At 38.5% G+C, this 22,913-nt stretch overlaps 1 protein-coding gene across 2 annotated transcripts; it reads left to right on the forward strand.

Moving 5' to 3' along the window:
• Window positions 1–10: 10 nt before the first annotated feature.
• Window positions 11–22,161, forward strand: LOC113664192 (uncharacterized). 2 transcript variants are annotated; one of them, XM_089188898.1, is made up of 28 exons: window positions 11–149; window positions 812–1,127; window positions 1,748–2,523; window positions 2,931–2,968; window positions 3,488–3,502; window positions 4,383–4,601; window positions 4,726–4,767; window positions 5,385–5,440; window positions 6,174–6,363; window positions 6,683–6,838; window positions 8,036–8,328; window positions 8,717–8,797; window positions 9,429–9,556; window positions 10,041–10,112; window positions 10,255–10,313; window positions 11,056–11,138; window positions 11,445–11,559; window positions 13,241–13,308; window positions 13,926–13,993; window positions 14,395–14,535; window positions 14,897–14,971; window positions 15,434–15,523; window positions 15,962–16,033; window positions 17,246–17,415; window positions 18,293–18,400; window positions 18,875–19,234; window positions 19,835–19,951; window positions 21,328–22,161. In XM_089188898.1, exons 2-28 carry the CDS (start codon window positions 829–831, stop codon window positions 21,424–21,426), a joined length of 3,990 nt encoding a protein of 1,329 aa, XP_089045024.1. In that variant the 5' UTR covers window positions 11–149; window positions 812–828; the 3' UTR covers window positions 21,427–22,161. The 2 variants fall into 2 exon arrangements, with proteins under 2 accessions (XP_089045024.1, XP_089045028.1); XM_089188902.1 differs by having other exon boundaries at window positions 2,934–2,968.
• The last annotated feature ends 752 nt before the right edge of the window (window positions 22,162–22,913 follow it).

A 22,913-nucleotide genomic window follows, 5' to 3' on the forward strand; every position in this document is an offset into this window, starting at 1 on the left:
AATAACGATAATCGTAATTTCGGTCTCGAGATCATGTTGTCCGGAAGCTACAGTTTATTCAGTTCCAGACTACCAGAAATCCACGCCGACCAGCTTCAGATGAAACAAGATGGCGCCTTCTACTGAAACGTAAACTAGGAAAATTAGAGGTACGTTTCAACAAAAAAGGTTAAATTTGCTGTCAATTGAATATCAATTTTTACCAAAATATCCTTACATTGCATTTATCAATCTTCCCCGGTGAAAAGATTTCTACTAGAGAAGCAGAGGTGAAACCATGCTAGTTTAAGCGAGCGAATTCGCAACGTGGTTATTGGGGTCGCTGGTTCGAGACCTGCTGGGGCTGAACTTGACGGCGCAATTCTTTGTTTTAAATTCTCTTTTTTATTTTATTTCCAGTTAAGTCGATATGTTTCAGAAAGCCAGGGTTACATTTGTTTAAAATTTTAATCAACAGGAGTCTGCAATGTATGAAAATAATGTGCTGAATCGTGTCGTGTCAGTTTGCCTTGTTAAACTTGAATAGGATGTTACTCAGACTATCATTGTTATTTACAGAAATTTAAAATTAAGTGTTGGAAGTACATGCAATTGCTTGAGCTTTGCTTTACTTTGTTATGTGATTGGTTCAGAAAATGTATGTAACCTTCTTGATTAATCAGATTCGATACTTAAACTAATCACAACTTGGTTAGATATGCTCCAGGTGATTTGCTTGGTTTACTTTGAGCTCTAATTGACTCCAAGTTTAATAATTAAAAAGCATTTGTAATTCAGCTCATTAATTCATAATTTGCCACATCTTTTATAGATTGAGTAATTACTGCGATGTCACTCCTAAAAGATACAGATGACTTACCTATCAAACTAAACTTGGATGAACTAAAAGAGGAACTGTTAAAAAATGGGCTGGTACTATGTCCTGTTAAAGGCTGTGATCAAGACTTCAAGTCTCTCTGGGGCCTCAAATACCATGTTAGACGAGCCAACCACCAAGAGGTCTCATCAGAGAGGAAGTTTAAGTGTGAGCAGTGTAATCAAACGTTTCAGTCTCGAATTGCTTTACGTGAACACAGAACGTTGGATCATTCAGGGAGTGAGAGTAGAAGTCCACTAGCAAGTCCAGGGTGAGCTATGTTATGTTTAATTAGTTAAGGTGATAAAACCACAGGGCATGCATACTATGTTATAGCCTTCAGAGCAGGCCTAATTAACTGAAAATTATGGCTGCCAATTCTTTGATGTTAATGGCAGTGGAAGGCTGGGAAGAGAAAGAAATTTGTACTAAGGGGGTGAGTGACAGTAAAAAATAAGGTGAGGGTGGGGGTGATCAAGGAAATATTATGCTGTCTTTTGGCCACTCCACACCCCTTCCCCCCACTGTCCACTCTAGCTCCAAATCAAACATGGCAGGTTGAATAAATGATTGTGCACTTAACTGGTCCTAAGAAGATGCCTGATATTTGAATATCTGAAATAAAATGTCACTTAATAAATGTCACTTCATTTGACTATCAAGCTAGCTCCAAACTTCATCACCCTTCCTCCTGTATCTTGAAATGATTTCCAGTTATTTGAGAGTTTGTCGCAGCAATTTTAATACATTACCACATTCAAAATAAGCTGTGGGATTTAACTTTTCAAATAAATATTTTCTGCTAGAAACCCACAATGATAGAAATTTCCTAGACAATTGGACCAGGCATAAATTGTCTACTATTAGTAAGGATCAATTTTTACTTTATAGAATTTTCAATGAAATGGAGGGAAATGCTGCTTCATCAAAAGGAACCGTAAAGAGGAAACGTGGTAGACCAAAGAAAAATACAGATACATCAGCCAAGAACAATAACAGTGTAACTTTTGATTTGACGGAGATGAACAAGGATGCCAGTAAAACATTATCTCCATCAGTTGAATTACCCAAGAAAGGAGAAAATTCTGATGGCACTGGAAGAAGAACTTCTACAAGAGTACGGACTCCTCGAAAAAACACTTTTGTTTATGAGGAGGAAGATACAACTAAAAATAAAAGGGGGAACAAACGAAGGAAAGAGGAAAGTGAAGCTGGTGTTTCAGATAATACCCCTAAAAAGAGAGGAAGAAAACCAAAAAGTTCATTAGTGGAAAGTCGTAATGTTATTGAGGGACCTTGTAAAAAACATGGAAGGAAGCGCAAAGGTGACACTGCCAGTTATGAATCTGATGTTGTTAATGTTGGCAATGAAAAAGTGAGAGGAATTAGTAATGATAAAGTGGACAGAGGTACCAATATTGTTGGTGATGGAAAGGATAATGTTCATGAAGGTGATGTTGCCAATGAAGTTGACATTGTAATTGAGGATGGTGACGGTATTGATGATGAGAATGATGATGGTGATGATGATGACAGTGCTGGCCAGGAAAGTGATGATGATGATGATGATGATGATGATGCTGAGGATAGAGATAATGATGATGATGATGATTTTGAAAATGATGAAGAAAGTACCAAGAAAAAAGCTAAAGACACCAAAAAAGCAGGTATAGTGAATTTATGAGGATAATGATGATAAGAGATAAACTTTGTTCATTTCTCTCATGATAGAGTCTTTTTTGATGTTGATCACAACATTTCAACTACAATACTGCCAGTCTTCATCAGGGGATAAGGTCAATTATTTACATGTTGCTATTTGTACCATGTTGCTACACTGCTATTGGCGCATTTCAATCCTCATTATTATTTCAGTTGCTAGATGGTGTTCCCTCATAGGTCTTTATAGATCAGCTGTTGTGTTGTTTGATCATGTTGTGTCATTTGATTGTGATCAGTTTTGGAAAGTAAAGCTGGTATCAGTGGTCACACTGTAAGAGTCCTTCTTAAATGTCTAGGTACTGTTCTTACTCATGATAGTCACTTTCTTTCATATCATTATTTAATGGAAAAGAAGCTGCCAAGCCAGCAAAGAAGGGCAGATTATCAAAGGTTTGTTAAACATTGAGGTTTAAAAATAAGTTGTAGTGTACTAAGTGTATCAGTCAGGTGGAATCCTTTTGAGAAAAGTTGCTGCATTATGATGAATTTATTTAGGAACAGTAAGTCGTGTTTACAAGAGAGCAGTGTGATATTAACCTTCAATTTCCCAACTATGGTTTCGATTAATTTTTTTTACATAGAATTGCATCATTATACTGCTCCAAAACCTTTTTGTTTAAAACAACTTACTAAATGTGCTTTTGTTTTTTTGTTATTCTGAGAAACTGCTAAGTACAAGAACTAGTTATTTCATTTTGTGTTACACAAACTTCCCGCATTTAAACCTTAAAGATTCTGCTGGCTGAATTGTACATGCCACTCAAAACCACCTTATGCAAGAGCATTTTTGGGACTGAAAGGGTTGAACAGCATCATAAAGGGTATCACATATATTTTCATGCTGTTATCTAGATCATTGTTAAATCAATCATACATTGATACCTTTTGCTTTTAATTTTTTTCCAACAGAAGGAAGTGGCTGAGGTAATGTTTCCTATTAGAAACACATCATGATGCAGAATCGTGTGAATAGATGCCAGTAGTTTACAAGGCAATAAATAATGGTCCTATAATAATTAATCTAGGAAAGCAAACTATTGATGTATGCAATTTTGAATGAAATCCTACCTACTGCATATTGCTCCTTAGATCGAGATACATGATTTTATTAACTTCACAATTTTCAACTTGCAAATAAGAAGCACTATAATAAATGTAAATGTTTAACCCTTTAATTCCTGTGAGTGACCAAGACAGAATTTCTCCTTACAATATCAATACAATATCAAACAGACAAATGATGAGAATAAAGAAAATTATTAATTATGGGATTACTTATTGATGCGATACCAAATTCTCCAAACTAGCATAATGAGAATCATTTGAGAGACAGTAAGGAGAACTAATAAGGAGATCTTGGGAGTTAAAGGCTTAATTGGAGGGCTCAGAGCAAGACCGATCCCTTGATTTTTCAGCCATTTTTGAAAGTGTTCAGAAGTAGTTGAATTTTGGCATGTGGACACTTTCAAAAATGGCCGAAAAATCAAGGGATCGTTCTTGCTCTGAGCCCTCCAATTCTCTATGATCTTCATCATGGGGGTGTTTAATTTCAGTGACTGAACAGTTTTTCCTGGAAATGACCTTCATTTTATTTGTTTTTGTTGTTGATGTAAGTTGTTTTTTTTCTTCATAGACGAGTTTGTTTGATATTCAATGAAACTCCTAGTTAAATGAAACACACTCATATGATTAAGTTAAATTGCACAGAAAACTTAAACATCAAATTTTGTAACATTTCACCATCACCTATGCCTTTACTAACTGTAGTATGAACAGCCTAGAATATTTACATCTTTCATTTCAGTCTACAAGGCTGAAAAGACTCGTGAAGTCAGGACAGTCCTTAGCGTGCCCAAACCAGGGGTGTAGAGCGAAGTTCACAACTGCCCTTGGATACCAAAGCCACGTGAAAATATGTGGGATAAAAGAGGAGGAGAGAGAGAAGTTTCCTTGTGAGATTTGTGGAAAACAATACATGTCCTATCCAGGACTTACATATCATATGAAGGCTAAACACACCCAGGTAACTTTTTGTACTGTGCCAATTTAATTAATGCAAGATACTTGATGCAGATGATGTTATTTTGTGTATGCTGTCTTCATGTATCTTTATCTCCTGTAATTGATGTATTTTTTCTTCTACCTAGAGTGAACCCATCAACAGTGATCATTCTGAGGTTAAGGATGAGGTACAGCAAGATTAAGTTGTTTTTTCTTATTTCCAGTTACTATGGAAACATTTTTTTTTTACGCTTCCAACTTAGAGCCCTGTACCATCGATATCCAAACTTTTTATTTCTACCTAGATGCCCTTTAGGATTCTTTTGTACTAACTTTCAAAATGTTAGATTTTTGAGCACTTCCATTTTTAAAACTTATGGCCACGTTGCTCAAAGGATGTGTGCTGTTTGGGGTCCAATGACCCACAAAACAATAGGATTGACTCTAAACACAACTTTAATCAAAGCATGCTTCTTATAACAACATGGCCAGTTCATTCTCATGTCCTGTAGTCCTTTTCGCTTATATAATGTAGGTCCTAATGGGATACATAGAACACTACAGGATGGAAAACACTTTTGACTGGATAAATTTCTATCTGGTAGATAGTGCATAGTTCACTGGATAATGATTTATCCACTGGATGGCTTGATCCACTCTTTGATCATCTGACCCTGATGTTCATCCTTGTACACTGATATTAAAGTGTTCTGGAACTCAGACACTTTTTGTAAAGCTTAACAAAATGTCAGTTGAAGCCTGAGATAGAGGACTTTTGATGTTGATTAGCCTTTTGCTTTCTTAGGAAGAGGAGCCTGAAATTCTACCAAGTGGAAGAAGAAGAAGAAAGGCAGCTTCAAGGTAAAGTGGAATGCTGCAGGAATGCAACACAGTATTCTTGTTGGTGTCTTAATCTTGAATCCCACTCTTTGCTGCCTGTTCTCTCGCTTACTTTTCATGGGGCTACAATTTAGGTCTGGTTAAAACCAAGTCAGTGCTGCGCTTTAACCCAGGGAGGTTTTCAGGGGGATTGCTACATGTTTTTGCTTGAATTTCCTGCTGCTTTTCTTTCTATTTTCTGTCCTCTCCCCTTCCACTTTTGGGTGAAAATTTATTCCACATACCGATTTGTAGGTGTTGTGTGACAGGTGTCTTGAAGTGGCCTGCTGTGCAGTTGCCATGGTGACTTCCTTGTTCCTGAGGAGTATTGCTGCCCTCCCCACCCTCCACTGTTATTGAAGAAGTGTTAACATGTGTTTGAGTGAAACAATTTCCAACAAATTGACAACCTACTTTCAAGCTCTTGTTAGTGCTTGGGCCATAAGCGGAAAAGCAATGAGAGACAAGTTGTCAAGTGACCAGCTTTTTGAATTAAGGAATTAAGGACAGTTTTTTGGGTCATGCAGCTGTAGTTATGCTACCAGAAAGCAAAATCCTAGGCTGACGGACCATAGATGCAAGCCTCGCCTTCTAGAATTTAGCCAATTTAATCTGTTTCATTATTTTATTATTATTATTATTTATTATTGTTATTATTATCATTGTTATTATTATTATTATTATTATTATTATTATTATTATTATATCGCTAAAGGGCCATATCAAAGGTACAGCAAATAACAACAGACCAAGAACTTGAAGAAATCAATCTGGCCAAAAAGACAGAAAAGAGAACCCTTGGCCAGCTGATATCCAAAATTAAAGGAAGAGTTGTTTCAAAGGAGCAAGAGGACAAATGGAATGAGATGCTGAAGACAGAGTCAGATATAGTTTGTCCTGGCTTGGTGAGTTTTTATACTGCATGACAGTCAAGTGTTGTGTGTCATGTTTTGTGGGTAAGACACAGGAGCGGAGAGTATCAGACATAAAAAATTATGCACTCTTTCGGGTGTTGCACTGGAGTTTCAGTAATTAGGCCGGTTGCTAGTCTACCGCCACCTGTGAAACCTCTTACTGCTGTCTGTTTATCCTGAATGTGAAGGCTGTCATGTTTGGGTTGTGCCAGCATTGCAGCCTTTTTTTTCGGGCACAGCCGCTTATGGAAAAAGTTATTCAAACTCCTGGTTTTACATATATTTTGTTTTCATTCTCGACTTTCTTCAGGGGTGTTCAGAAACATTTAAGGCAGTGTCAAGCCTCAAAGAGCATCTGCAATCCTGTGCGAAAGCGATCTCTTACAAGTGTCTGGCATGTGGCAAGAAGTATCTATCCTTACTAATCATCCAGAAGCACATCAAGCACCTTCATGTTGGATATATGGTAAATGTTATTTTTTAATCAAAGAACAGTGTCATTAATTAAGGCAAAATAATGGCTGTTCTTGATAACATCCATTGCTGCCGGGGTTTCATTAACAGGCGGCAACCAGTGGTTTACCCCCACCTCTAAGACATCTTACCGCTGTTCGTGTAGCCTGCTTGCAGGCACTCGTTACAATCCCTTTCCAGGGCCCTCTCCAAGCGGTACAGCTGCCTTTTACACCATCAGCAATCGCTTATGAAAAAAGTCACTGAAATCCCTGATAACTACATGATGTGATTAACGGTCGCAGCGGGAAATTTTTGCTGTGAGATCCTTTGCCATCGAAAGTAACAAGGCGGAGGTTAAATGGCCTTTTTGCTTTTGATAAATCGCCTGTAAGTTGCTAACCTGCGTTCAGTTAGTAAAGAGACCGCGAAAGTGAACGGGCGTGGTCGAGTAATTTTTGCTGCCATCCAGCTCCTTTTTCCGTCGCGCTCCGTGTTTTATCGTGCTCCGGTTTTCTAACTGAACGCTTTTTCATCACGCATCCCGACCAAAACCTCTCTGGCTATTTTTTTGTTGGTTTGTTCCTCCCCTACTTTGGCGTTGTTTACTGTTGCGCTCTGTTTTACTAAATTAACGCCTGGAACAGGCTGGGAGGGATTCTAAAATATAAGGTAGTGAAATAGTACCATAGAGCAAAATCTTCTGAACAGATATCAACAACTTCCGCCACCTAAGCTTCGAACAGCCTATTGAGGTTGTTGATATAACCAAAGAACCAAGCTGACAGAGCTGTCTTGGAATGACAACTAATTCTTCACCTTACTTTTGCGAAATTCAAAATGTATATGTAACTTCCTCGTCTTGACGATTAGACTTTACGATCAAACTTCATTCCGACGTGATCCGTTACCTCATCGCGTTTCCATTTGTACTGTAATGGATTAACGCTTCATAACCTAATATCAGTATGCATATTCTCCATACTGTTCTCTATATATTTCCCAAGGTACTATCAGGGACAATTTCTTTAACAATCAACAGTTTTTTTAATTGGTGATAATTTCCTTTATTCCCGTGACCTTTAAGAGTGATTTTGCGAAGATATTGTAAGGAGAAATTAGATGCTGGTCACTGTGAGGGGTCAAAGGGTCAGAGAGGCTATCAGAATAGCCAGCTCTTATATGTGATTTACTTTTTGTAAATTAACAGCCAAAGGGAATGGAGAAGTCCGACAGAAGTGATGTGGATTTTCAAGCTGCCAGTTCAGGAGAGAGTGAAGATGACAGTGACGATGTAGAGATTGAAGAGATCGACGACAGTGGTAGCGAACTAAATGACCACCTGGAGGATGCCGAAGAAATTGTTGTCTGGGATGACACGAGAGCAAAGTTCAAGAAACCAAGAAAAAAGAGACAACCGCCTAACAGAACGTCTGGCGAACATGTGAGATTTGGGCCTATTGGGGCAAAGGACTCGGAGAGTTACACAACAACAGAAAGCTGGTAAAACAGTAAAGTCTTGGTGGTAATGAAAAGCATATGCGCAAGACAGAACCTTTGAAATTTTGGTGCACTTAAAAGATGAAACGCCCGAGTTGATATCGATTATTTTTCTATGGCTTTTGCGGCCCCTGCATTCCTTTATTGCCCGTCAATTGCACAAAAAATTCCCGTACGACGACCCTCACTTTTGAAACGAGACTGATAAGTGCAAAACCTCTGACCAATTAATTTCATAGCAAACGGTTTAAACCTACCATTGTCAAAACAGAGGTTGTGTGCAACTCGGAAATAGCATTTTGTGGTTGCCTTTTTTTGTTTGTTAAAGAACTCATTTTGTACCTCAGGGTCTCTTAATTTGATTGTGTGTTACTACTGTTGTAATCTTTAGGCGCAAGCAAGAGTATACACATAAGGAGCTGTTCCCAAACTTGAGACCCTCCTCCTCATACTGGTGTAAAGTTGAGCTCAGGTAAATCATTGTCAAGGTTTAATTGCGTTTGGTATTCCATTTTCGAATTTTCCAATGTGTGATGGATGAAGTGTCCGTGTAGTGCGTGTATCTCAGTCCAGATAAGGCCTAATAACTGCCAAGGATCATTGTAAAAAAGTTCACCCTTAAATAGGATATGTTTGGGATTCTAAAACCCTCTCTAAAAATGTGTTTGTGGCTGTGATCACATGACTGTAAAAGGTCCTTTGGATTTTGTATGTTCTGGAAACCTGCTACACCATTAGGCACTTGGCAAATACAACATCTAAGTATAAAGATACACTTCATAGTGATTATCCTTCTTCTAAAACATTCTGCAATGATAACTTCAAACACTTTCTTAATTCACTTAGTCACAACTAATTTTTCCCAAGATACACGAACCACAGTTTTTAGATTTTGTGTATAAATACTTATATTTATACTTAGATATTTCACATAAAGAGCTATCTAATGGAAAAGTTAAAATAAAGTCATTTTTGCTATTATCATTATTATTTTAGTATATATTGTATCATATTTTGATGAGAAACGCATGAAGACCAATTATCCGAGTTATTCACCATTTTGGATGTGTTTATTGAAATTCGTTTTTCTCCTCTTTTAATAGTGAAGTCGACCAGTATTTACCTGAAGCAACCACCTCACCACCGTTTCAAATAAGAAGAAAAGGAGACAGTCAGAGCTCAGAGGAGAGCACAGAACTTCCATTGTTTGAGAGCACATCTAAAGATCATAGTAAGATATGCAACGGAGCCTCTTTCAATTAAATTTTGAAGATAATGTGTATTGGGATACTTAGGTAGACGAGTCAAGTCACTCGAGTTGAAAGAAATACTATAAGAAGTGAATTCTACATTGCTCTGTCCTGGTAAAAAAAAATGAACGATGTGAGAGCTTTGCCGTTCACAACTGACATTTCGAGAGTGAAATTGTCAAGAACGGCACGTGTTTCGCAAATTTAGGCTGATACCTTGATCTTGTTGGAATATAAAATTGTCATGGAATCCACATTTAGCATGGTTTCTTCTTCAAAAGATGAGCATCATATTTTCGAAATGAAAGAAAGAACACTTTTTCAAGTCTAATAGCAAAAATTACAACCATAAATTAATGTAACATGAAATACTCTGAAAAACGACATAACTTATCCCGCTGTATTTCATGCCGATAATTTATGCCTTGTGCTTTGCTGCTAACCAATAAAGTTACTTCTTGGCAGGTTCTCTCCATGGTGATGTGACCTTCAATGTTGGTGGACCAGTCTGGGCGATGGATTGGTGCCCAGTACCAGGTAACTCACCTGGTTTGTGTCCCTTTCAGACCTGTGTTATTTGGAGTTTGATGCCGTTATTCAGATGGGGTACAAAAAATTAACCATAAAACCAATGACGTGTCATTATTTACCTTGCTTTGTTTTGTGATATGTATTTTAGACTCAACCAAGAATTCAGATCAGTATTTGGCAATTAGCACGCATAGATCATTCGACGAGGTGAGTCGACAGAACGTCTGATAATTTGAAGTATGACTCAAAAGGGTGATCAAAGTGCTGTGGTCTTTTAGAAAGCAAAGTGACAACAAAGGTACTAAGAACGAATCAACCAACTTGATAAATGAATGTAGGGGGTAAGTTTCTAAAGAAAATGTGGTATTGCGTCGGTGGGAGAGTATAACAATGTAATACGGTATTATCAACTGAGTTGATAACGTAAATTGGCCACCGTTGAGAGTTTCGAAGCTGACGTTTGGAACGTTAGCCCTTCGTCAGAGCGAAAGACGAAGGACTAACGCTCGAAACGTCAGCTTTGAAACTCTCAACAGTGGCCAATTTACATTATCAACTCAGTTGATTAAACCAATCAACCAACTTGATAACCGATTAAGAAGACACACAGAGATAATCACAACTGTCCCTTCCTCTTCTAATGGAGAACAATGCTACTGCAGCACAAAAAAGAGCACAGTTGTTTAGTTCTCGCTGGGCGACATTTAAGACCAGTTGTGCTGTTCAAGAATAGGATGGGAAGTTCGTTCAAAGATTAGTTAGCAATGAAGAATATCCAAAGAAACCTCTCAGTGAACTCAAGAAGCAGTTAGAGTATATTACAATGAAACACTTTGATTACCACGACCTATTTGATACGGTGTTCCTGTATGATATATATTAATTGAAAAAAATGACTTTCTTTCAAATGTCTGCCCCATATCTAAGGCGTCGCATTATTTCATCTTAGGTTCACAATGTTCATAAATGTTTTTCAAGAAAAGGACTTATACAACTGTGGAATGTTGGTCAGTTAAAAGTGAACTCAGCTAGGTAAGAGTCAATGATAGTTTTTTTGGTAAAGTTTTTTTTACAAACGCGCGTATTATAGATATACTAAAATTTTTTTTTTTTTTGCTGCTGAATTCCTCATTTTTTAAAACATCTTACAACAAAGAAGATTTTTAGTGTAAGATATATTCAGTGCGCCTCTCGTTTGTGTGATAAAAGTGATTTCTTTGCGGTCACACTTAACCAAACTGTTACCAACAAAAGAGTGCGGACAGGATGAGTGCTCGACAAATAATGTAAGCCCTTTTCCTTTTCAAAATTTAGCTGGAAAGCTCTTCTCTCTTTCAGTTCAGGGTCGAAACCAACCTTGTCACTCGGCATAGCGCACGACTTTGGTGCCATATGGGACATCAGCTGGTGTCCGTCTGGAACATGGGAACCTTCTTTCTCTGATAAAAACCAAGTAAGTACACTATGCCCCTTTAAAATAAACATTTCCCTTAGTGAGTGAGGCAGATGAACGTGATTGCTTGCTGGTCAAAAGTGATGAAATTCACAAACATCCGTCCTGTTGTTTGATTTCGAAGTCAGACTGGGAGCTAGATTCAAAAATGTTGTTTGCCTTTTCCTCCATTTGTATCATTAGACGCACTTTGCCGAAGTTGAAATTCGATAGGAAATTAATTTTTGAATCGCGATTGGCGACATTAGGAATGACAGAGAGCCATTTACCTGTTGCCTTTATTAGCTCTCACGTTCTCTTCACTTTGAAATTTTTGGAACCAACATCCAAAAATAGACTTGCTTAGGTGACTCGTTTTAGATCATGTTCCTTACAGGATAATTTGGTTTTATTAACTGAGTAACTTGACCGCTGTAAAAAGTTTGTGAAGCTGACGTTTTGAGCGTCAGCCTTTCCTCATTAGAGAGTTTAAGAAGACCACGACGGCAACGGCAACGGGAACGTCACTAAACAAAGGTTTAATGAGCAGAACAATAGTTGTGCACGTGCGTACTAAAGCTTTGTAAATTTCTTTGCGTCCTATGCAAAACAACAACGTGAAATGACCAAACTTTGCGTTGTCTGGAGAACGTGAACAGCGACGGCGAATTTTTTAAATTTTTATTTCAACACTGTGTTCCGTATTCAGTTTCGAGATAGTTTTGACAGCGAGAAACAGACTTAATGACTTTAGAGTATCGCGAGATTCTTAGGTAAAATATAAGTTCATTTTTTAACTTACGTTGTCTACGGCGTCGCCGTCGTCGTTTCTTAAACTCCCTAATCAATCTGACGAAGGCTTAACGCTCCAAACGCGCGCGTTAGGGCCTGTTTACTTGGAGCTGGGAGACCCCAGGTAGGTGAGGTAACTCGCCTTGGTGGAGTAATCCGCCTATCTTTATAATCTCTTTTTTATCTTGATCACGTTTACATGATAGGTGGAATAACCCGCCCAGGCGGATTGCGCGGTCTATCGGGCAAGGAAACCCGCCTAGCCGGGGTGGCGTTCATGTTTCATTAGGGACCTTAAGCGCCAAGGAAGACTTCGATTAAAAAATGAATTTCTACCTTTAATTAGAATTTCAAAAATGGCTGCATGTGTTTATCGTCTCATACGGCGCCACACCTCAACCTCAGCATAACGTATAAAAGAAGTGTTGAGTGTTAAAAAGGAAATTAAAATAATTTGCCGTCGCGGTTTCTGTTCGCAGACGACGCAAATTGTGGTAATTTCACGTTGTTGTTTAGCATGGGATGGCTAAGAAATATACAAAGTTTTAAAACGCACGTGCTAAGTTATCTTTCTGCCAATTAGATCTTTTGTTTTTTCATGTCCTCGTTGCCGTCGCTGTCGTGGTTTTCTTAAGGTCCCCATTTACAAGCGCGCCAACAACCTCGCCCCGGGATCCTGGGGTTGTGAAATTGTATGTAAACGCGGGCTTTTTCTCGACCACGGCTAGAAAAGTTACCTAACCTACTTGGGATCTCCCACCTTCTAGTAAACAGGCTCTTAGAAACTCTTTAGGGAGAAGAAAATTTACCATCATCATCTCAGTTGTTAAAACCAAATTACCTTGTAGTTCCCCCCTCCAACGTAGCACCAATCAGATATTTGATTCCATTACTATGTCATCTTTGCTAGACAGAGTGTCTTCCGCGTCTTGGTGTTATGGTTGTAGCATGTAGCGATGGCTTGGTTCGTATTCTGAGGTAATTTAAAAAACCTTTTTGCTGTAAAGTTATGATTCATAGCATCTCTAGGCACACACTGTGATACACAGCGTTTTTTGGTGATTGGGATAATATTTTTGACCAGAAAATTGATTGGATTAAATTGTCGGAAGACATAATAAACTATTTAGTTTTAATGGAGAAGAGTTCACTTTGATGTTAGTCAATAACCGACAAAATTCCAGTCAAACACCTCAGTGTTCCGAACAGTGAAGTGTCAAGTGTCAAGTGTCAAGTGAACTGTCAGGCCACCTTTTCGCCATCCATTTATTTTCTTGTTCTGAAATCCTTCATGATTGAAAATAGGCTACCGAGACATAATCTGGCCATGTTTTAAGAAGGCTTGTTTTAGAGTCTTTCGAAATTGAACTGAAAAATACAGCAAAAAATAATTTCTGTAGTTATCTGTAAATAGTAGGCGAGTGGCGTAGATACGACTTACAACAGCTTAAATCAGATGCAGTACAACATTACCGGAAAAAAAAGGATCAAAGATGGGTAATAGTTTAAAGTAGAAGCCAACTTTGCCTCGTCTTCTGTTCAACTCAATTTTTGGATCAGCGATGTTAGTGATAATGACGCTGTTTGTTTTGCAGCATTCCTTGGCCATCTGAGTTGGAATCTACCCAAGAGGTGAAGGACTCAAAGAACAATTTTAAGACAGGTGTAGTTTTGAACGTGATTTTAAACAGTTTTTTTTTCATGGATTAGCAAAAAATTAATTTTAAAAGAACTTCCTTATTTAGCGGAAGTGGCGAATTGCGTTTTTTTGGTGACTATCCAAAACAGCATGTAGCCTCGCATATTCTTTTGGTTTTTGTTGAAAACCACCGGTCTGGTCGCGCCATGGGTATTTCGGCTTGGCCAAACTGGGACTTAAATGATGATACGCTGGATAACCGTTTGAAAAGGTATAATAAAGTGTAAGAACTGATCGGGAACAAGTGCTGATTTTGGGTAAAATTCTATAGTTGTTTCATACTCTGTATAATCAACCAGTTCTGTTTATATAACCACAGAGACGCAAACAGATTTTTAATGAATCTTCCTTTTCATCATTATCAGTGATGTTTCGTCCCATTCCACATGCTAAGTTGATTCCATGTTCCCTGGGCGTGGCTTACAGTGGGGAGAGTGGTCAAGCTTGGTGTGCAAAGTGGTTTCCCTGTGCCATGCACGAGAAGATAGCGGCTGGATTTTCCGATGGTGAGATCTGTTTAGCACTAAAATTCAATAGATTTGAAGAAGTTTCCTCCACAGCACCGACACCTGTTGCCATATAATTTAACAGGGTAATTTGGCTATGCAGTTGTAATTTCTAAAAAGCGCTGTGGAGTGAAAGATCAATTTTAGTGAATGGTATCGGTGTTACAACTCAGGCTTAACATTTGTCCTTAATCGTTACTATTGACTTCGTAAGCTGGATATTCCTAGAGTGATAGAGTTGATAGAATGTACAATAAAAATCGACCTTAGTGTCTCGGTTTTTTAGGGGGTAGGGGCAGCAATTTTCCTTGAAAGAACCCTTTTCGGGTTTATTGCATGCTAATGTTGACACGTCTTTCAGGATCGGTGGCAATATGGAATCTCACGACAGAATCGCCGTTGCTAAAGGAAACCGAGAATGAAGGAAAAACATTTCGTGAGTATACACGTACTCATTCCCATTGACTTTCGATAGCTTCCAGACTTAACCTTTACTGTAGGGCAGTGATGATTACTGAACGTCTCGGAAAGAAATTTGTATAATGTCTAAATGAACACAGACTTAATTTAGGCCTACGAATGAATGAGACATCCTTTACAACTTTTGAGACATGGTGTAACGGTTTGTCCTATTTGTACCAGAAACTCAGAAAATTAATTAACCAACGCAGAGGTTATATTCTAAAGCTCTCCCTTCCTCTTTTTAGTAGAAATTCACTGCCTTTTCAAATAGGTGGCATCATCGAAGGATAAATGATTTGCCAGAGTCTCTAATCTCAATATTTCATAAATAGATGCAAATGGGTGGCTTCTTGTGCAATTCTCTGGAGATGGACGTTTGTGTGTCTTCTTACTGCATGGCTCGCTGATTTTATATCTTAAATATCATCCTTTACAGGTCTGGCTCCTTTCCTTCATATTCTGGCGAACTCATCAGTGATCAAAGATCTCGCTTGGTGCCGAGAATGTCCTGACTACCTTGTGACAGGTAAACCATAAACTTTGTGATCACAGGTATACCAACTATGCTGCAATGTTGACATCAGTGGCAGTAAGATGAGAAAAGATTAGCGTAGGAGTTAGTGGGTGTTAGGGAGGGGGGGGGAGGGACGTTTCCTTGATACCACAACACATTTCATGTCACATTTTTCACCGTTTGATCTTTTTGAAATCGTGAGTTGTATCAGTTGCCCCTTTTCACCCCGGCGTCAGTATAAATTTTCCTCATACTGTTCTCCATACATTGTCAAGGGTGCTGACAAGGAGAATTTGTCTAACAATCAAGAGTTTCTTTAGTGGGTGATCATTTCCTTTATTCTCATGACCTTAATACTTGATTCGGGGGATGATATTGTGAGGAGAAATTAGATGCTGGTCACTCTTGAGGTCAAAGGGTTAACTATATGTCTTTGTTTCTGATTTCCAGGGAGTTATGATCGATTGTATAAAGTGTGGGATCTTAAGTCTCCCTTGATGCCAGTAGCTGTCATAAAACGAGGTACTCGTTTGAATCAACTTCGCTTCATTTTATTGTTTACATGAAAAAGAAAGTAACTGTTACGAATTACATGACCGGTGAATTATGCCCATTTGAAAGAGGTGGTTACTGGGGTGCTTAATGAACAGTTTTATTTATGTGAAAGATGATCTTATTCAGTGAATGACACAAAAGGAGCACATTCTATGACCCAATGATACTTTCACTGTTCAACTACTGCTGAGTAATCTGGGATGGCTGCGGAAAAACAAATCGAGACTTCCTGAACAAATTGCAACTTCGAACAGCTCGTATCATCGAAGGACGTAAAGTAGAAAGTGCAGGCGGTACTTTTAGCTGGCCCTCCTTAGAAAATCACACGAAATATCACACTTGCCTCCAAGCGTTTAAATGCCTACACGGTCTCACGCTCGCCTATCCCTTGAATGGATCTAGTTTTTCCTGCAAATATTATGCCTTCAATACCAGATATAGAGACCTTTCGCAATTACCCCTGCTAAAACATCGAAATATTAAGGTTCCTTTAGTTACAAAGGTGCAAATGCGTGAAATACTCTGACTAATAAACTACGTAACATGACTTAACTGCCGGCCTAATTTTAAGAAACTTCTCAAACTTCATTTATGTAATTGATGCGATGTACCATGAAATGTAATGTATGCTTTTTATCTTAAGTGTAAATTATAATTTGTTGTGGGCTCCTTTTGTGTTTTATATTTCTAAGTCCATTTTTTTTTACGTAATATCTCCTAAGCAGGCCTCTATTCAAACCTGCTTGAAGCTGAACTGGGCAAGCCTGCATAAATATCGCTAATAAGTAAATGAATAAATAAATAAATAAATAAATAAATAAAAGGAACTCTTAGTGCTCTCAATGGAAGTGGAACTTGCGACTTTCCGATTAGTACTTTCTACCACTGAACTATGAGGGCCGGTCATTTACACAAGGTCTAACCCAAACCGTGGTTTTACGTAAGCAGTGGGCCTCGGTGATTCAGTGCTAGACCCCTTGCAGACCTCTTTCGACTTGCGTTTCTCAAGGAACCCTACTTATCTGCGGGCGAAGAAACACTCGTGCAGAAGCGCTTACAATGAGACGTGCTTGTAGGCTAACTGGGTTTCTACGATGAGGTCCAAAATTAGCATTGTAGCAAAATTTAGTTTTTAGAGCGATATTTAAATCTTTTTTTTTTTTGCCTCACAACTTACAGGTGTACCGCATGAGATTCATTGGCCGTACGGTTTTGCTAATATTATGAGCTGTGAAGACGATGCATTTCAGAATCTGACGTACCCGTGCGTTGCAAGATACTTCACATTCCAAACTAACAAAGATGAGAGATTGACCAATCTAGCGTCCACGCATAACTGCACAATCTGGGTATGTACATTGTCTTAGAAATTCTAGATATACAATCATCCTTTTCACCGACTGCCTTCCTAATGAGCTCACTAAAAAGATCCCGCTACTGCGCCTCCCAATCTTGGTCTTCTTGGCAAGCTCTTTCGAGTGTGACCTTTGCGGCCTTCATTACATAGATTAGGACAGTCATTGCGCGATTGGCCTTGGGAAGCACTTTTTTCCCCTCCCTCTCCCTGATGAATGTGATCGCATCACCCAGTCTCCCTGCGTACTTTTTCCTTATACATTTACGGATTCGTGCCGTAAGTTAGCCTACCGTGGCGATTAATCATTTAACCCTTTAACCCCTAAAAGTGACTGGCATCTAATTTCTCCCTACAATATCTCTCCTGAATCTCACTTCAAGGTCGTGAGAATAAAGGAAATGATCACCAGGGAAGGAACCTTTTGATTAGCAAACAAATTCTCCTTGTCAGCACCTTTGGAAATGTATAAAGAACAGTCTGGAGAATGTTCATACTAATGTTAGGATGTAAAGGGTTAAAGAGTAATTTTCAAATAAGTGTCGAAGGTAAACCGGGATTGCTTTGTTGTTTTTGGTTTTTTTTTTTTATTACTTCGCTCTGTCATTGGTCCAGAAAACTCGTGCTGCAAAACTTAAACCAATCACGACGTGGTCGCTCGCCTTTTCCCGCGCTTTAGGCATTTGGGTGGTTTTTTTTTTCTTTGAAATCTTATTGGCTCTTGATGGTACTTTTCTTTCCTCTGATTGGCCGTTAATTTCGGGTTTTGTTTTCATGTTTTCGGTTTTTGTTTTCTTTCCTTATACAGGAAATTAGTCATATTTGGCCTGAGGATAACAGGTAATGAGCTTTTTTCTTTTACGCTTCAACAGAGTATATCGATGTCTGAGTGGTCAAACATCTTGGCCTGTGGTGATGCTGCCGGCGAGGTTGTAGCTGTCCATGTCTTACCGAAGAAACGGAAAACGTTTGCTAGATTTGTAAGAATGAGTGGTAAACTTTTAGATGTCTAATATTGATCTCCGCAAGGTAGAAGCTTTTCGCTACATTAAGTCTGTAACCCTGATAATGTCATATTTAATCAGATGATCCCATATATCGTTGAACGACATTTTCACCCGAACAACTCACAGCAGTTACTTACTGACTAGTTATATTACAATCGCTGGTCATTTTTCATCAGACATTTACTCTCGAAAAAATCGTTTGGAAAAGTAACTCGGCTAATTAAGTTGGTAATATATTTTCTTGACGCATTCATACAAAAAGACGTATTCGTTGTATCACTTATCACCTGTTCTTTTGGTTTGTCATTGCTCGAGATTCTCACCCACATCCTCACTGAAAAAAAATGGAAACTGTGTTTGTAAGAACGGAAGCGACAAGTGAGCGAAGAAAGCGAGGCTCGTTCCAACAGCCAAAAATCTTATATTTATTATTATTATTTCTTCAAGGGCATTTACAGGGCGTTTTTGGAAGAAATTGCTGGTAATTCTTCATCTAGTGAACAAAATAAGGAAGATTTTTCTCAAAGAGAACAGAAAAACGCTGACTCAGTTGAGGAAACTCAAACGGATGGTTCTGCCGGTGACAATGGTTCATCTGCTGACAGGAAGATGAAAGAAATCCTTGCTTCTAAAGAAAAATCTTCAGTGAACGTGTCAACCTCGAAATCAGATGCAGACGAGATGATGGAAACCACCAATGCGTCTGGGAAAACAGATGGTGACGCAAAAAAGGGAACACCCACTCCACCAAAGACTTTAGGAGAAGTGTTTGAGAAACACAGACTTGTGTTTCATGATGTTAATGCAGTAAGTTTCTTAATCGGAAGGTCGTATGTTCGACTCCCATGGGGAGCACTTGGAGTTCCTTTTCTCTCAGTATGCTATTTTCATTCATCAAATAGCATCATCTTCCACTTAAAAAATATCAAGCTTAAAATTGCCATCTTTATTTACATCATCATTGAGCAGAAGCGTCACATGTCGACAATCTTATCCTTGTGGTATGCAGAAAGTTTGTCACCGTGGACCTAGTTAAGCGGCCAAGCCTACCACGAGTCTCCTATAGCTCAATAGTAGAGCATCCGAAGTACTAGTCAGAAGGTCCTGGGTTTGACTTCTATTAGGAGCGCTCAGAGTTCTTTTCTTCAAGTTTGACTGTTTCGTTCACCGAATAACATCATCTTTCGCTTATTAACACTCTGGGTGACTTTTTTGTCTCTCCTTCTCTACTTATTCATTATCCATCTATCTATCAAGTTATTTATTTATTCTTTTACTATTGATTCACTTACGTCTGTGAAAATAACGCTCATGATATTTTTTCGTATCATAAAAGTAGGTGAAATATTTTGCTTATGATCATTTGGCGACATGATGCATATGTATGTTTTTCGTCTCCTCTTTTAGTTGGAGTTTAAGGACAGAGTTGACAAATCAGATCCAGATTTCAAACGCCTTCTTTCGCCGAGCACTATGCAAACCATTCCGTATGATCAATTTGCCAATCCTCAAGCGATACATAAGGTGCGAAATATTCGTGACATGCGTGAGTTGTGGTAAAATCTTCTCGTCATTACTTCAGCAGTATCAAACTACCCTTTCCAATGAAAAGTAAACGAAATTTTTAAAATTAATGGTGAGGAAAAGGGTCTACACTACAAGAAAGCGCCTGATTTAAGAACTACATACGACAAAAATTAAGAAGATGGTCTTATTTAGAGTCGTTTCTGTTACCCGACGCCCGTTTCTCGAAAGTCCCGGTAACTTATCAGGCCTGAAGCTATATTTTAAAATCAAAATTGAAAAAAAAGCAAATTAGTTTGTGGCTCTCAAACCAGTCCACTTTGTTTCTCTAGCTGATGAATCTATTATAAAAATTTCAAAACTTGAAATTCCCATCTTCAGTGAAAACAGAACAGCTTTACGGGCCCTTAGAGTTACCTGGGGCTCGTTCCTCGAAGGTCCCGGTAACTTATCGGGCCCGCAAACCTTTTATGTTTTCATTCGCCAGAAGGGTTTAAAATTTTTCAAAAATTGTCCAGCAAAAATTTCAGCTTAAGAAACAGAATGGATTGGTTAGGGTGCCAGAACCTGCGTCTCCAGTTTTTAAATTTTGATTCTAAGATATGGTATCGGGCCTGTTGAGTTTCCGGACTTTCGAGGAACGGGCCCTCAGGAACTTCAAGAAAAGGGCCCCAGGCCCGCAAAGCTGTCATGTTTCCATTTAAGATGGGTGTTTAAAAGTGTTTGAAAATTTTAATAAAGAAGTATTAGCTGAATTTAGTAGGGTGACAGAACCTGGTTCTCTATTCTTTCAAAAAATGGTTTCGGGACTTTCGAGATTCGAACCCCTGGGCTATTGAATTTACCCAAAACCTTAAAAACGCCCAATTTATTTCATTTATTTGAAACTTTGTGTTATTACCACCTATAATATGTACTTTGATTCTGGAAATGTCAGTGGTTAGGAATTTTAAACTCATTTTGGAGTTATTTATGTTAAGAGGTAGTGTCGCTTCACATTTACAATGTAATCTTGAAAGCTTGAGTTTTGAAAAGCATTATTTACGTCAATTCCACCATTTCGAATTCAAGTTAACCTTTAACCCCCACAAGTGATTAATGTGTAACTTCTCTCTATCCTGATATCTCCCCATACAGGTAATGAGAATACTTAAACTTATCAGCTAGAAGTTGCTATCTTGATCTAACACCAAACTCTCGTAAATAATTTACAAAGAATTGTGTAGAAGCTAGAAGGGAGAATTAACAATCAGATCTTGGGAGTTAAAGGGTTAGAAAGACATTGAATTTTTTCACTGACTACTATTGTTGTGACCACTTTCATCCTCTGGTTTGATTCATATGTCAAGTTTATTTTTGTTGTTTTTTTTTTCCAGGTCCGTTTTAATCCCAATAAACAATCCTACATGTGGCTCGCCTCAGGTTGCGCTTCGGGTCTGGCAAGACTCCATTTAGTCAAGCAGGTCACCACGTGACATGGCATGTTAGGACACGTGTTGCTTCCTGGATTGTAAAGGATGTCGAGAATTATGGAGATTTGAAAAGGCAATGTCTCCCTTTAAATCGGCAGCATGGCCACGCTGATAAACATGTAGGAGTTCATCCGTGACTGATTAACCAGGAAAACCAGGAGCTTTCCTGAGAGACGATGAAGCTAGGGGACTGGATCCCCATTCAGGCTTTATTTATTCGGCAATCGATCTCCAGTTATCGGCCGTTTTTAAGCTAGTGACGTTAAAGTTGTCTAAGACGTTAAAGTCGTCTCGAGACGACTTTAACGTCAAGTATAAAAACGGTAATTTACCGTCTCGAATTTAAAGTCTCGAGACGACTTTAACGTCTTAGACAACTGTAACGTCTCTAGCATAAAAACGGCTATTCATTCATAAATCACTCCCGTTTTCAGATATGCTGGAGGAATAGGCAATCGTGTGTTTCGAATTTTTCTCATGTAGAAAACCCATGCGGCGTCCATTCGTTTTCCTCACCACTAAGTTATCATGACCTTATGCAGTCGGAACAGCGACGCTAAAGAAAACTTCGATTATCTTAAGGAGGCTGGAAAGAGTTTTCAGATGCACGCGCGCGCGCGTAATCTACCCACGCCATAACTAAGATGCACGCGTCAGCAGAATGGATAAAAATCAGCACACCGGAAGTTAAATGTTGCTTGAAATTGCGCGAACCGGAAATAAAATCGGCGAAATACATCTGTTTCTAGCTCGAAATTTTGTTTGGCGACCTATCTTGATTTTTTGCATGCACGTACCATTCACGATGGCACTTCAAATATAAAAGTTTCGGGAAAAATTATCCAGTAGAATTTTCTGTAAGCCATAAATCGCATTTTCTTTAAATATATTTAATTTCTACTTTTAAATTTTTTCCATACTGTCTGAAGAGTTAAACAATTTAGAGAACTTTCCAACAAAGAAATAAAAATGGTAGGTCACCGAATTAGTTTTTCAGATAATTTACAAAAACTAAAATTTAGTGGACGTTTTTGTGGACCTTTGCGTTGCCATGGTAACTGATATGACGTCACAAGTACCTTCAAAGTATAGCCCAGCAATAGAATTGCAAGGAGACAAAGTTTGCCCACTCCATTAAATATCCTTCTTTGTATCTTCCATCGTTTCACAAACACTGCAACAACGAAAAACCCTTTCGAGCATCCTTAAGATTGTCATGAATGGTTGTATGTGTTTACTCTTTTTAAGGGTGCTGGACCTCACCTCGCTTCGATATAAATAGGCAAGTTCATCTACAAATCTGATTAATTTTCCATCAGTGTCAACACAGACGTTGGTGTTTTCACATTGCCATTTAGAATTGGATGGCTATAGAGTGAATATTTTTTTAAATGCACGTGCGGAGCTATTGCTGTGCTCATTAAATCTCTGTTTCTCTAAGTGCTCGTTGCCGTTCACGTCTTGATATTCTCAATTTCTCCTCAAGGAAC

Source organism: Pocillopora damicornis, chromosome 1 (genome assembly GCF_964200805.1).
Source record: "Pocillopora damicornis chromosome 1, jaPocDami1.2, whole genome shotgun sequence".
NCBI lineage: Eukaryota > Metazoa > Cnidaria > Anthozoa > Scleractinia > Pocilloporidae > Pocillopora > Pocillopora damicornis.

Bases quoted from the DNA above. Each gene is read 5' to 3' on its own strand.
- LOC113664192 (XM_089188898.1), top strand. From the start codon at position 829: ATGTCACTCCTAAAAGATACAGATGACTTACCTATCAAACTAAACTTG. The intron at 6,364-6,682 runs GTGAGTTTTTAT...GACTTTCTTCAG, and splicing joins ATATAGTTTGTCCTGGCTTG to GGGTGTTCAGAAACATTTAA. The intron at 17,416-18,292 runs GTATGTACATTG...ACGCTTCAACAG, and splicing joins CGCATAACTGCACAATCTGG to AGTATATCGATGTCTGAGTG.